The sequence below is a fragment of the Chelmon rostratus genome, chromosome 1 (genome assembly GCF_017976325.1).
Source record: "Chelmon rostratus isolate fCheRos1 chromosome 1, fCheRos1.pri, whole genome shotgun sequence".
Taxonomy (NCBI): domain Eukaryota; kingdom Metazoa; phylum Chordata; class Actinopteri; order Chaetodontiformes; family Chaetodontidae; genus Chelmon; species Chelmon rostratus.
In genome coordinates, this window is record NC_055658.1 from 25,529,310 (window position 1) to 25,543,090 (window position 13,781).

Here is a 13,781-nt window from a genome sequence, read left to right on the forward strand (position 1 = left end):
TTCTTTGTGTTTCACCATGTGTGATTTAGCCAGCTTGATATGTTGCTTGCACTTTTGGCAGAGTGCACATGGAGGGAGCAGACAGCACATCGCCTGTGAAAAGAGTTTACATAAGCTCATGATTTCTTTCCATTTTGCTTTATTCCCTCAGATGTTGGGAGAGCAGTTCACGCCCCGGCACACATCACAGAGAAAGTGGTGCAGCTGTTCAGGAGTAAAAGTGAGTTCACCTTCTTGGCCTCCATCCAGCAGAAGTCCTCCACATCAGGAGTCATATTCTCCATCCACGAGTCAGAACACAGGTAATCCATCTGTAATCCTCTTCATTTTGGCCTGCAGCTCCTTTTCTGCACAACTTTACTTCCGCGGGTTACTGAGCGCTCTCGTTTTAAATTAAACCCTGAGATGAATTCTCATCTCACTCATAGCTGTTTGCAGATGGCTGTTGATGAGGTGTAGTAAAGTAAAGATCAGTGTGAGATTACTCCACTGCCGGTGTAAGTCAGCGGGTGATGGGAGGGCAGGTCGGCGGGTGGAATAATGCAGCGTTTCCTCCTGTATGCTCAGGGCAGAAAGATAACCTTCGATGTATTGTGTCTGTGAGATGAGTGTGAAGAACTTAGCAATGCAGAGCATCCTGATAATGTTACATTCCATCGTAGAATGCTGTAGACTTACAGCGTCTCTGACTGGCCGTTGCACTGAGAACTAGAACATATGGCTTTGTAACCTAGCTGCGATGAAATGAGCACCGAAACAGGTACACATGTTTTTATGCCTACGCCCCGGTGACAGCCGTGGCCGGAGGCATTATGTTTTCCATCCAACAGTCTGTCTGTCCATCTGTCTTTTCATTCATCTCATCCTTGTGAGCGTGGTATCCCAGGAACGCCTTGAGGGAATTTTCTTCTTTTCTTGGACTCAAGGATGAACTGAAAAAATTCACACGCTAATTATGACCAAAGGTCAACTACCCTGTGACATAATGTTGTGCAGAAACACTTTTCTGCCCATTATTCAACGCCATGACTCAGGAACAGAAGGCAGATTGTAGCCATGTTTCACATTGTTCAGATAGTTTGAAACTGTGCTGATTGTATAGATCTTCTGTGCTGCCGGGTTGAAGATGTGTGTGAAGCGTCCATGTTTTACAGTTTGTTGCTTCTTTGCAGCAACATCCATATTTGAAGTCTTGTAGTCCGCCACAAGATGATGAGCTGACTGAGCTTCAGGTGATTGTCGTTGCATCATGTGATGAAGCTCTCCATCAGTCCTCTGTACTTCTCTGGAAAAATATTCTCTATGGGAAGACAGCATGTCTCTCACTGGAATCATACATATCACTACCATTTCACCAGCAAGTACACTTAATACCCTTTATTAAATTCCTTCAGAGTCTTCACTACATATATGATATGAGTCTGGACTGACATGATTGTAAGTGCAACTTGACTGTTTGGCAGAGACGGTAACTCTAGTTTCTTAGAGTAATAATTTCAACATCTCTTTTAGACTTTTTGAAGGAGTCAGAATTTTGCTGCAGAATGTGATGGCTGCAGGACATCAGTGAGTGGCAGCAGCGAGCTCACCCCGGCCCCCTGACAAACTGTACAACTGTGAATTGTTTTTGAAGGGCAGGCAACATTGATTTTCCTCCACTCCTCTGAAGGCAAAAGCCTTCAGCTCTGTAAAACATGCAGTCAAAGTGAGCATGTGAGGGAGTGCGTGTATGTGTTTGCCGAGAGTCGAGACGAAGGCAAAATCATACACAATGGGAGACTGAGGTAGAGGGCCCCTCAACTGATGGAGACAGGGAAAGCCAGGCCTCCTAAACGTAGTAAACAAAGCAACCCGTTACTCTGCTCTGAAAAATAGCTCCAAGTGTAATATGTGCACTTCACCTTTTTATCAGAAAAAGCCATATTATGCAAAGGTAAAGATATGTAGTGGTCAAATATGACAACAAAGTACGCACATTTTTATGTTAAAAACATATAATGTGCTATTAAAGTACCCAACACTATAGAGTTAGTTCTGCCTTTACCAGCTGTAAAATAGCCTATATTATAATACAGTATGTAATTACAACATACACTCACCGGCCACTTTATTAGGTACATCTGTCCAACTGCCCGTTAACACAACTTTCTAATCAGCCAATCGGATGGCAGCAACTCAATGCATTTAGGCATGTAGACATGGTTAAGAAGGTCTGCTGCAGTTCAAACCGAGCATCAGAATGGGGAAGAAAGGTGATTTAAGTGACTTTGAACGTGGCATGGTTGTTGTTGCCAGGCGGGGTGGTCTGAGTATTTCAGAAACTGCTGATCTACTGGGATTTTCACGCATAACCATCTCTACGGTTTACAGAGAATGGTCCGAAAAAGACAAAATATCAAGTGCCTTGTTGATGCCAGAGGTCAGAGGAGAATGGCCAGACTGGTTCGAGCTGATAGAAAGGCAACAGTAACTCAAATAACCACTCATTACAACCGAGGTATGCAGAAGACCATCTCTGAATGCACAACACGTTGGACCTTAAGGCAAATGGGCTACAGCAGCAGAAGACCACACCGTGTGCCACTCCTGTCAGCTAAGAACAGGAAACTGAGGCTACAATTAAGTACCAATTGAGCATCGTTTCAATGCCACAGCCTGCCTGAGTATTGTTGCTGACCATGTCCATCCCTTTATGACCACAGTGTACCCATCTTCTGATGGCTACACCATGTCATACAGCTCGAATCATCTCAGATTGGTTTCTTGAACACAACAATGAGTTCACTGTACTCAAATGGCCTCCACAGTCACCAGATATCAATCCAATAGAGCACCTTTGGGATGTGGTGAAACGGGAGATTCGCATCATGGATGTGTAGCCGACAAATCTGCAGCAACTGCGTGATGCTATCATGTCAATATGGACCAAACTCTCTGATGAATGTTTCCAGTACCTTGTTGAATCTATGCCACGAACGATTAAGGCAGTTCTGAAGGCAAAAGGGGGTCCAACCCGGTACTAGCAAGGTGTACCTAATAAAGTGGCTGGTGAATGTCTATCATCATGCATGCTTTTACCTTGGTGAAGAGTTGAATGCAGGGCTGTTACTTATATTTTTTCTTTTGCTACTGTTACCTGAGTAAAGAATCTGAATACTTCCTCCTCTGGTTTGTACATGCATGCATGTGCACACATTTTTCTCCAAGCACCTGCTGTACAGTGTGATCCACTCTTGAAGAGAAACATGTTGCCTCCCGCTGAGCTTTCAAGGTGACCCTGAGAGTTGCTTTTTAGTCTCCCACCTCCCTCTGTCTCTCTGTCAGTGTCTCTCTCTCTTTCTCTCACATTACCTGCAGGCGTAATTGCCGCACAGCGGGCCGGCCAAGCAACAGCGAGGCTAAATGGAGCCAGGTGACTGCACTGTCCTCCTCCTTCAGGCGCAATGACATGCACCATGCAGCATATTTAGCTCGGAGGAGTGCTTGGACAAAGCAAACGTTGCATTAAAATGCACTTAGCCACACTACAAACATACCCAGTTGTCAAATATACTTAATACTAACCTAGTCTGTCACATTTATATTGTTTGGAAATGATTGGTTAGGGTAATGTTGATGACCTTTCAAGGCATAGGCAAAGACAGATTTCTGTGCTTTCTCTGAGTTGTATGTAGCCGTGTGCACATGGTCATGTTTGCCCAGATTTTGAGCAGCAAGTCTTCCAACCAAAACAGCAAAACATGCAATGTTTTGCAAGACTTGCAAGACTATGCAAGACTATGGTCTTCCAAAATACCAATCTGAATGTATTCTGATCCAATGCCTCAGTCAGCAAGACCACATTTGTCAGCGCCTTCCAAAACTATTACCAACATGACACATTACTGTTCTTTTGATCTGCCGCCAGTATGGTTAAGATTTAATTAGATTTAGGCACAGAAACTACAAGTTAAAGGCAGAATTAGTAGGATTAGTTGGTTGCAATTTGTTGGCCAGCTCAATGACACCAGAAGCCTCTTTGGTGCACACTGTTGTTACCTTGGAGCTACACACCAGCTGTCCAGAGGTTGATATCCAGAAACTTCCTGAGCACAGCAAAAGTCTATACTGGAAGAAGTTTAGTCTGGATCTGGCTGATGACATTTCAAATGTTGAAAATTAAAACTGTCTGCATGATACCATACTGATAAAAGAGAACATATGCTTTCTTTCTTGCAATTTGGGTGAACTGACTTGTGTTGTCTATCACAGAATAAACTTCTGGTCAGTTATTTGATTTTTCATTTTCCTGCAAATATTGTGTATTGTTCAGTATCATAAAGGATATATTGGGATGCAAATCTAGCCTAGCCGGGCCGCAGCAGGCCGAAGTTATTTTGAGACGAGCTGTTGTGTGAGTCAGACTGCCACAGTGCGAGTGTAATTAAATTTGGCGAGATGGACAGAGCCTTGACTGGCTCGGTGCAGACCTGTGCTCCATTGTGACCGAGGATTTGTTCTGAACCCCTGAATCCTCTCTGAAGGCCCTATTAGAGCCCTCGGCCGATGCCCATTCTTTCCCATTATAACACAGGCCTCCCATTCAGCCAGCTAACAGACAGCTAGATGTACCACTCGGCCAAAACCAATCATACATTCCTTCTCTTTCCCTTCTTTACTTCTTCATCTTTCTTTCGGCACAATCAAACCATCCTCCCTTCCCTCCCACCTCCTCCGCCAGCGCCGCTTTCTCAATATGATAATATCCTTCTCTCCTCCCTCCTCTCATCCTCCGCTCTCCTCATCTTCAAAGTGAAAACGTCTTTTGAATGCAAGCATTTCTTGGAAACCCGCTGCAAATGCAGGAGAAACTTCTTTTTTTCTCCTTGTGCCCAGCACTGGGGAATGGGAGAGAAGGTTTATTGCTGCTCCACTGGGCTGAATAGAACAAAAGAGCCTATTTCTGCCTAGCCAGCAGTTTTCTGGGTTCCAGTAACGCTCTCATTGTCAGCAAGTGGCAGCAGCCCTGTGATGAACTAACTCAAAGCCCAGGCTCTCCGCTGCTCTTCCCACCTGAACACTTAAACACCAAAGCTGCTCAGCAAGCTCCTCCAGCTGCTCTGTTCATCTGCCTGCCCTTTGTCACTCCACAGGTCTCTCTCTCGCTCCATACCTCAGTTCATAAGCACCCACCGCTTCTTCTCTTCTAAGGAAACACGCTGAGCTGAAGTCGCCGTGCTGTGGCAGTTTAACACAACGCGGGGAACTTGTTAGATAAGACTTTGTGGTAAAAGTTTGGGAATGTTGGATGTGGTAAACATTTGGTCCAATGCAGAATCATTTTTATATGAACAGCACAAGAACAACTGTGCCAAAACTGTCTTTGGCAGTTAAATCTGGAAGTTGAACGATCAGAACTAAGCTTCATGAAATACTTTACAATTCCTACCTTACAGTGATATACAGTATCACTTGGCTTACTGCACCACATTTGTACATTGCTTTGGTCAAAAGCATCTGCTAAATGAATAAAGGTAAAGGACGTTCACATGGAATCATGTATATGACCGTCCTAGATAGCTATCAGATGGAGCTTTCCTGTACAAAGGTTTCAGACAGGATAAAGCAGTAAAAGCATGGCCTTCTCCAATGGAAATGCTGAATCAAATGTGGTACAGGATTTCTTCTTTGCTCGCTTGCTGATGAGAACGCTGCTGAGCAGCACTGTGCTCAGTGCTGCCACATGTGGTTGGAAGCCATATTCTACACCAGGGGTCGGGAACCTTTTTGGCTGAGAGAGCCATGAACACCACATATTTTTGAATGAAATTCCAGGAGAGCCATACAATATGTTTAAAACTAAAAATACAAGTAGGATATTTCGATGCATATTATATTTGACCGCTTCATAGATGCAATTTTATCATTGCATATTAGACACACCACAGAACCAGCTTTCTCCACAAAGGCAAATTCCTCTGTCCATTCCTGCAGAAAAGTACGATACTCGTCGTCTTTTTTTCTTTTAGCCATCTTCTCAGAAGCGTGTCAAAAATTAGTTAGCTGACAGCGGGATTAACGACAAGCCGTAGTGCGCCCCTTTGCGCATGCGCACATCGACCGCTATTTTCGACAGCAAAATACGGCAGCCTCACTTAAACAGTGCCTGTCACTACCCGATCTGCGTTGCCTCATCTGCGTTGCCTTTGTGATTGATGGATAGATAGATAAATAGATAGACACAACGACATGTATGTTTGCCACTTTCCCACTGAAATGACTGCGAACCGGCTTTCTAGTCGCTGGCTCGCGCGTGCGCAAAGGATTTATCTGCGAGCCAGATGCGGCCGTCAAAAGAGCCACATCTGGCTCACGAGCCATTGGTTCCCGACCCCTGTTCTACACTATATTCTATTCAACATAACATATTGATTTTCATTCCACCTCATCAATTATAATATTTTCAACATTCTTCCATAATCATGTTTGTTAGTATTGATAATTCATGTTTGAACCATTAGGTTCCTTGAAGCTTTCCAAAATCTTTTGAGTATTTGCAATAATTTGGATTAATCTATACAGTCCTGGTGAGGAAAACGTTATCATAATAGATGGAATGCAAAACTACAGAATGGAATACCATCAGCCCTTGTTAAAGGAAATCTTGTTAATCTGATGAATTAACACACAGCCTCTGTTTCTAACATATACTCTATATAATAGTCTTGAAAAACAGGTGGGGCGACATATTGCTGCAAGAAGTTCTATGATCATTATTTTCCAAAATTGCAATCGGCAGTTTGGCTTGTTTATCATTCGTTGGCAGATGATCTGAAAATTCTTTGAATGAAAAAGGGAACTGTTCGGCGCTGTGTCGGGCTGCTGCAGTGAACTGCTGCTCGGTCTGTGTGTGTTTATTTTATGCTTAAAGTTGATCTGCAGAATTTCTCCGTTTTTTTGCCATCAGATGGGATTTGTGTGTGAATGTCAGAGACGAGAAACCTGCTGGCTTCAATTCTGAACTCCCGATCTCCCCCATGGAGTCGGGGTGAGGGATGAGCTGGGCCCTCTCACCTCAGACAGATACCAGTTTCCACACTGCACTCCCTGGACTATTCCTTGGTGGTATTTGCTCTAAGAAAAAGGATGCAATACAGCACAAATACAGACTAACAATGATTCCGTGTGCTCCTCAGTCCTCCTCTGAAATATGTCAGCTAACATGGGCTGACCAAAATGCTGAATTTTGCACTGCCTACCCAGAATTACAGTCTTTGTTCTACAACTTACATTTCTGAGTTTGTCCCTTCATCTTTCTTGTTGGTATGTGCGGAACATTTTGGCAAATGTGGATATATAACATATCTGTTAATAAGACAGATAACAGTATTAGTCGAGTGTTTGTGTCACATTGATGATGATATTGCTGCAGTTTCTCACAGTGTCGAGGGGGTAAGTTGCATTAAGGGGAAAACCGAACCTTATCATGCATAGTTAAAAAATTATGAAGGTGCTTCGGCTAACATGTTAGCAGACAGTTGCTCCAGCAAACACGGAGCAACATTAGCATTCAGTGCTAAGTGCTAAGTTCGACATTAAATAAGCTTTTAGCTTTGGTTCGGATTCCATGGACTCCTGATAAGAATATCTGCATCTTAACCTGCTAAATGTTTCACTTTTTTAACCAGCTAGTTGCTAACTTTGTCCGCCGTCTGGTGCTCAGCAAGTAGCTTGTTTGGTAAAAATGTCCTTACATTGCTGTGGGAGATGGTGTTAAAGAGAGATGAGACTGAGCCACACACTACATGTGCTGTAAAACTATCGCTATGAGCTAAAATAGGCTGAAAAGCTCAACATTAAGTCTGCAGGACTTCCTCACACAGCCCGACAAAGGCTGTGCTTGGTCTCAAGCAGCAAAAAGGCAATCTTAGACCTAGCCCACACTTCCCAGAGCCCCTCAGTGTGTTTGTTGTTAGTTTGAAAGACAGGATCTCCCTGATCCCCACGAGACAGCCAGACCTGCTCCACCTGTCCAGAAGTCTTCAGACCCTGGAGACCTTCACCATCCTCTTGGCTGTCCCTCCCCCTCCTCCTCATGAAGAAAAAAAGCACAAAAAGACTTTCTGGCAGAAAAACATCAGAAACCCTGAAATGTTTTTCAGCATTGGGATGGCTAATACAGCTAATTGTTTTTTAGTTTGATACAGAATATTAGTGACTAGCATCTCAATACCAAAATTGACATTGATACTGTCACATTAAATGGGATTCTCTCTTTTTTCAGCTGAAAATTGGCAATAAAAATGTTGCACTTGTCTATAAAATTCTTAATCATGACTGATTCACAATCCCATAGCTTCCTAATTAAATGAGTTCACTTACTGGCCGTCCAAAACAAGGATTGCCAGGTTATTGATTCATGGACAGCTATGTCTTTTTTGGGAGAAGCACCCATGTGTTTTATTTACTCCTCTGCACCCTGTGAACCAATGATTCCACCGACTGACCTGTCAGCTGTTAAAGCCTGACAGCATCACTGCCGGTCCACCGATACAACCCATCACAGAGAGCCTGAGGTGGTCCGCCATGCACCGTGCTTTGCTGCTAATAATGTCACACTCGACACACTCCAAACTGTGAAAATGAGAATTGATTTCCTCCTGCTTCACATGATCTATATATGCACCGCAAGCTGGGCTCAGTTGTGAAAGCTACACCTATCTGCCAGCACCTTCCAATGTGATGACACCATTTGCTAAATCCAGAAACTCCCATCAAGGGTCGTCTTCATGTGGCAAACAGAAGCACAATGGTTCAACCAACCCCGTCGCATTTTTCAGGTCAGAAACTGAAGGCGTCGGTGAGTTCCTGCGACGTAGTGTCCGGTTTACCTCCTTCTCCCGCTCCACGGACAAGCTCCAAAGTGTTGACCTGCCCATTGAGCAGATAATTGGCTGTCAGCTGCCCTCCATAAAATAGCTGCATGACATGACTGGGTGATATACAGCCAGCCCTGCACTCTGGGGCAGCCATTCATTTTCAAAACTTTTCTCTTACAGATGATGCCAGTGCATTTTGATGAAGACCACTTGTCACCTCAGCAGCTTCTTCCCAGAGCTGTCACTGCACTCCTGAGACACTTCCACAGCCCTCAATCTACATCAGGAGACACAGCCTGCAACCCTGCCACTGTGGCTGTTTATGTATTACTCAGCAGTTTGGAGCTCCATCTCTCCTGGCCTCAGCACATTTAGAATCCTGGGAAGAAAATGAGAAGCATTAGCATGAAGTCTTCTTCATATGTCCCCCGTTGTGAACATGCTTATAACACCACTGGGAATAAGTCACGTCCAATATCTGTTGTCTGCAGCTAATGAGAAAAGCTGCTGTTCCTTTAAAACATGGCTGCTAGCTTCGATCTGCTTTGTCCATATCACATTAATATTGACAACATGTCTAAAGTCTCTGCCACATGTAAGAACAAACCTGGTGTCCTGCTTTTCTTTTTCCCAGGAAAGCAGTTTTCCCTGGTGAACCTAAACTTTTTTTCCTTAAAGCATTATTGAGACCTTTTTGGAAATTGGCTTATTTGCTTTGTGGAAGAGAGTTTGTGCTGCTGGGAGGTGGATTCTGTTAGCCTAACATATGACAAAGCCAGACTAGCTGTTTGCCCCAATAACCATATATTTATCAGATGAATATGGGAGGGGAATCTAACTTCTCATCTAACACCACAAAGCAAATCGAATGAGTATTTCCCAGAATTATCAACTTTTGCTTTCTTTGTAATCATAAGATGTTTTTGTTGTCACTGGTCCGGGTATTGTCGTATCTATCCGTAAGATTCCCGCCTCCACCCTATTACAATAGAAGTAAATGCTTTTTTGATAAGAAAGTCATTTAAAAATAAATAAATAAAAATTACACCAGAAAATCTCAAAAGCCACGTCTGTAATGTTCCCATTACTCTGGATAATCAGACCCCGCTGTGAACAGTTTTCAGTGAAACTAAATTCTACAAATAGTCTCTGTGCTGACAAGCGTCACACTGTCGTGGTGGCGTTCGTGGGTTCACAGTTACTCAACATCAGTACAAACATATTGTGCTCCCACAACTTCTGCCTTTTTTTTTTGCATTAAACCATATTAAGGAAGTAGAGATCATATAAATAGAAATAGAAATAGGGCCAGTGTGCTAGTGGACACTGACCGCTACCTATCCAGTCACACCGCATGATGTGCTGTAAGGCACATGATAAATTCATGCTGAATGTATATTTTAGACTGGTGTACATATAGTCTGCCCACTGCTCTATATGTTCCCTACAGTATGGGATGTTGCCTTATGTGACGCCGTGTGTCAGTGTGCTGTGTTTCTGCACATTCGCTTCTAGACAAATCCCAGCAAACATTCAGAATATATTAATTGTAATTCTGTTGTCGTGTCACCTGGAGCTTCTTAGTTGACACTGGGGTGGAGGCTTGGCATTTTATATTATGGCCTCTCTGTTCAGGCAGGATTCGCTACAGGCGCGATGCAGAAAAACCTGCACCTGCAGAATCGGCATTTCTGTTGACGAAGACGACAGTTAGTGGCTCACAGTGACACCAAAGTTGGTTTCTTATGGTTTAGTGCCACTCTTTACAGTATTACGTTATATTACATTCACTTGGCAGGCGCTTTTGTCCAAAACCGACATACAATAAGTATAATCAAGCCATGTCGGAGCAAGAGTGAGATGTCATCCAAAACTGGACCCCTGAAAATGCAGGAAGGAAACTTTCCAAGATAACTGTGGTGTAGTTTATTAGGAATGAAAAGGAAATTCGAAGCTGTGTTCCGCTTCGGGGGTTTGTCCTCTGAAGTCCACATTCCTAAACTGAATGCATCATAATTGGCCAACAAAGCCTTTTGCTTATGAAAGGATGCTCCCAGTGCAGCGATTTTTGTCCACATTTGGAGGACACCAGCAGTGTGTCCTTTGCAGCCCTCCATATCTCATTATCCATTGTGTGCTGGCCGTTCACAGAATGTTTCTGATCAGTTTGCACCTTATAAACTGAACCTAAACACATACAAAGCAAAGTTTGGCTGCTTGATTCGTGGTTAACCATATATGTCTTTTTGTTTGCTTAAATCGCTAAAATGTGGACAGTTCTTTGTTCTTTGAGCTCAAACGTGCACATCTTATTTTCACGTGTATAACATAGTGGCCTGCACAGTAACACAGCACAGCTTTGCTCTAACATCATGTCCAAACACATTCTAATCATAAAGGAGTCTTCCTCTACCACTGCTAGCCAAAATTTTCTGTTTCCTTTGATATGCAAATCAGATTTAATTTTTTTTGCTGAAAGCGTGGATGCTTACATTAGGGGTCTGTTAGATCCACACGGTTGCCATTAGTCAAAAAATAGCTTTGTAAAATGCTGGTTATGAAAGGATCAGCAATGAAAAGAAAGCTTTTAAAATGGTGATAAGGCTCATTGTTTAGATTTTGTGCAGAGAAGCACCAAAACAGACGTCGTTTCTGGTGTTTGTCAGGCTACACGGTTTGTTACAAATGGACCGCCTGCCAATAGATTATTCCCCTTCATTAAATATGCTGTAATGTGGAGATACAATAGCTACCCCTAAATGCTTCATAAAATAAACGCTCGCTGTGAAGTGGAGTTAATGCCTTTGATGATTATTTCATGAGTCAAATCGGGATAACGGTGTTTCTGCTCGTTCAGTGATTCCGGGCCTCTCGAAACCCCAAGGAGGCTTCCATCAGTGGAAGAGGCGAAGCTGGAGAGCTCTCATTCTCGTTTTACTCCTCGTTCCATGCAAATGATTCTTCTCCAGCTGACAAGTATCGGCGGCTGTGTCTCCTGCAGCATGATGGAGACGAGCTGTCGGGTGCCCTGCACAGCCACTGAGTGATGTATTCATTTAGTTTCAGAGTGGTGATATGCTGCACAAAGGCGGCTGGCCGGCCATACCCATACCGACTGTACCTCTGTCTGTCTCACACACACACATAAGTAATCAGCCACTGGTCGATGCGTGCAAATGCAATTTAATGTTGTAGAAAAACACTTCCCTGTGATGCTTGTTAATTTACCGTGTGATAATTGTTTTTGTATTAACACAGCCTGCTGTGTGGGGGGCTGATGGGCCGTCATTAGCTCTGTGCAAAGGTTTCAACTCGCAAAGCTGAACCCTACAAGACTGCGTGCACTGTTCAACGCCCCCTCCTCTCGTTTCCTTTGTCTTTTCTCGGTTACAGCGATTACTTTGTTCGTCTTCGTTCTCCTCATTATGGCACTATGGCTGCTGCTTTCCTTTTTAACTGGAATCTATCTACAGAGTTCAGAGTTCCTTCTTTTTAGGTGTATTTTCGTGTAGCTGATTGACTGCTGATTAGCAGGACTCCCTGGTTCAACTTTGACCTGCTGGACTTACCGCAACTGTGCACACACACAGCGTCCCATCACATAATCACATCATCTTCATCAATGAGCTGCAGGCAAGGGACATCAATTCTAATGCGCGTCCGTTCAGTGTGAGAAATATTAGTCTTGATGTTTCTTCTTATAATGTGTTTGGCGTTTTGTTGGTGTTGAGTTCTTAGAAGTTTTTCTCACTTTCATTCATTTTCAGAACAGGAAGAAGGATAAATCTGCCCCACAGCTTCGATTGATATTCTCTGGAGTGGGTCCACTCTCCCTTTCCATAAATATGCATGAGAGCTGTTGAGCTTTGGTATTGAATGGGCTTGAACCCTGCGTGTAAGCGTGAGTCTGTGTTTTTGTGCCTGAATATATTGGGATAGGATCTTTTCGAGCTAGATTCAGCTTTTTGGAGAGCCGTGTCACATACAGTATGTTTTTTGTGTGTGCCGAGGGGGCCGGGGGTTCCAGCGCTGGGGTCACTTGTAGCCGCAGGGAAGCTGAAATGTCACGACTGGTTGCCTGCGGCTCTCGGGCTGTTGCTGTCTGTGGTTGGCTGGCTCTTAATTTAGCGTGGCTGATGAGGGTGGAGAGTAGTCTGCACATGGAGCTGGGACGAGCTGCAGGTCAAACACCTGCAGTCACACCACAGAGTGAGAATAGTGGGTGAAACTGACACTGAAATATCTGTCTTTTTCCTGTTTGTTGAGACAAACTGACGGGCATCTTTGTGCACCAAGCCTCCTTTTTCAGTAGCTGTTTTTTTCAAGCATCAACTCACTGACCTGCACGTGTTCACACATTGTTGCTGTTCATCAGCAGGGCAATGAAATTGCAGTGTGTATGTTCAAGGGTCAGGATGATAGTGGCCATTTTTTAATAAATATTGGATCAGCAAAGCATTGCAGTCTGCCAACATGACTGTGGTTTCTCTCAAACCACGACTGGAGAGAAATTGCCTGCGGGACAGAAAGACATTTAATTTTCATAGTTTAATCACTCATTTTCATTGTGGAACTAGATTGTTTGCTCTCCAGGATGAAGCATTTACGTTACTGCAATTAAGCATCAATATCCACGATCATTCGTCTTACGATTTGTCCAGTTATAGCAAAAATTTGCCTTTGACCAACACTCTGGTTGATGACAAGCTGTGAAAACAAAACCTAATATTTCAGAGAAATTCTGTGAATCCAAATGACGTCAGTGACCTCCTGGTCCCTTCTCCAGCTGCAAGGTCATGACTTCCACATCTACACAAGACATGTCATGTCCTAATTGATTCCCATTTTATTTACTAATCATGTCCCCCAGAGGATGAAACACTTCCTCTTAGCTGACTGTATGAGCTTTTATTTAGCGCCACC

At 43.6% G+C, this 13,781-nt stretch overlaps 1 protein-coding gene across 1 annotated transcript in view; it reads left to right on the forward strand.

Annotated features, from left to right (window-relative positions):
* The window catches only part of LOC121603868 (protein kinase C-binding protein NELL1-like), a 233,413-nt gene that overhangs the window by 31,789 nt on the left and 187,843 nt on the right, over nucleotides 1-13,781 (forward strand). The window contains exon 3 of the mRNA XM_041933140.1: nucleotides 152-302. Within this exon, the coding sequence (XP_041789074.1) occupies nucleotides 152-302 (151 nt within the window). The remainder of the gene's footprint in view (nucleotides 1-151; nucleotides 303-13,781) is intronic.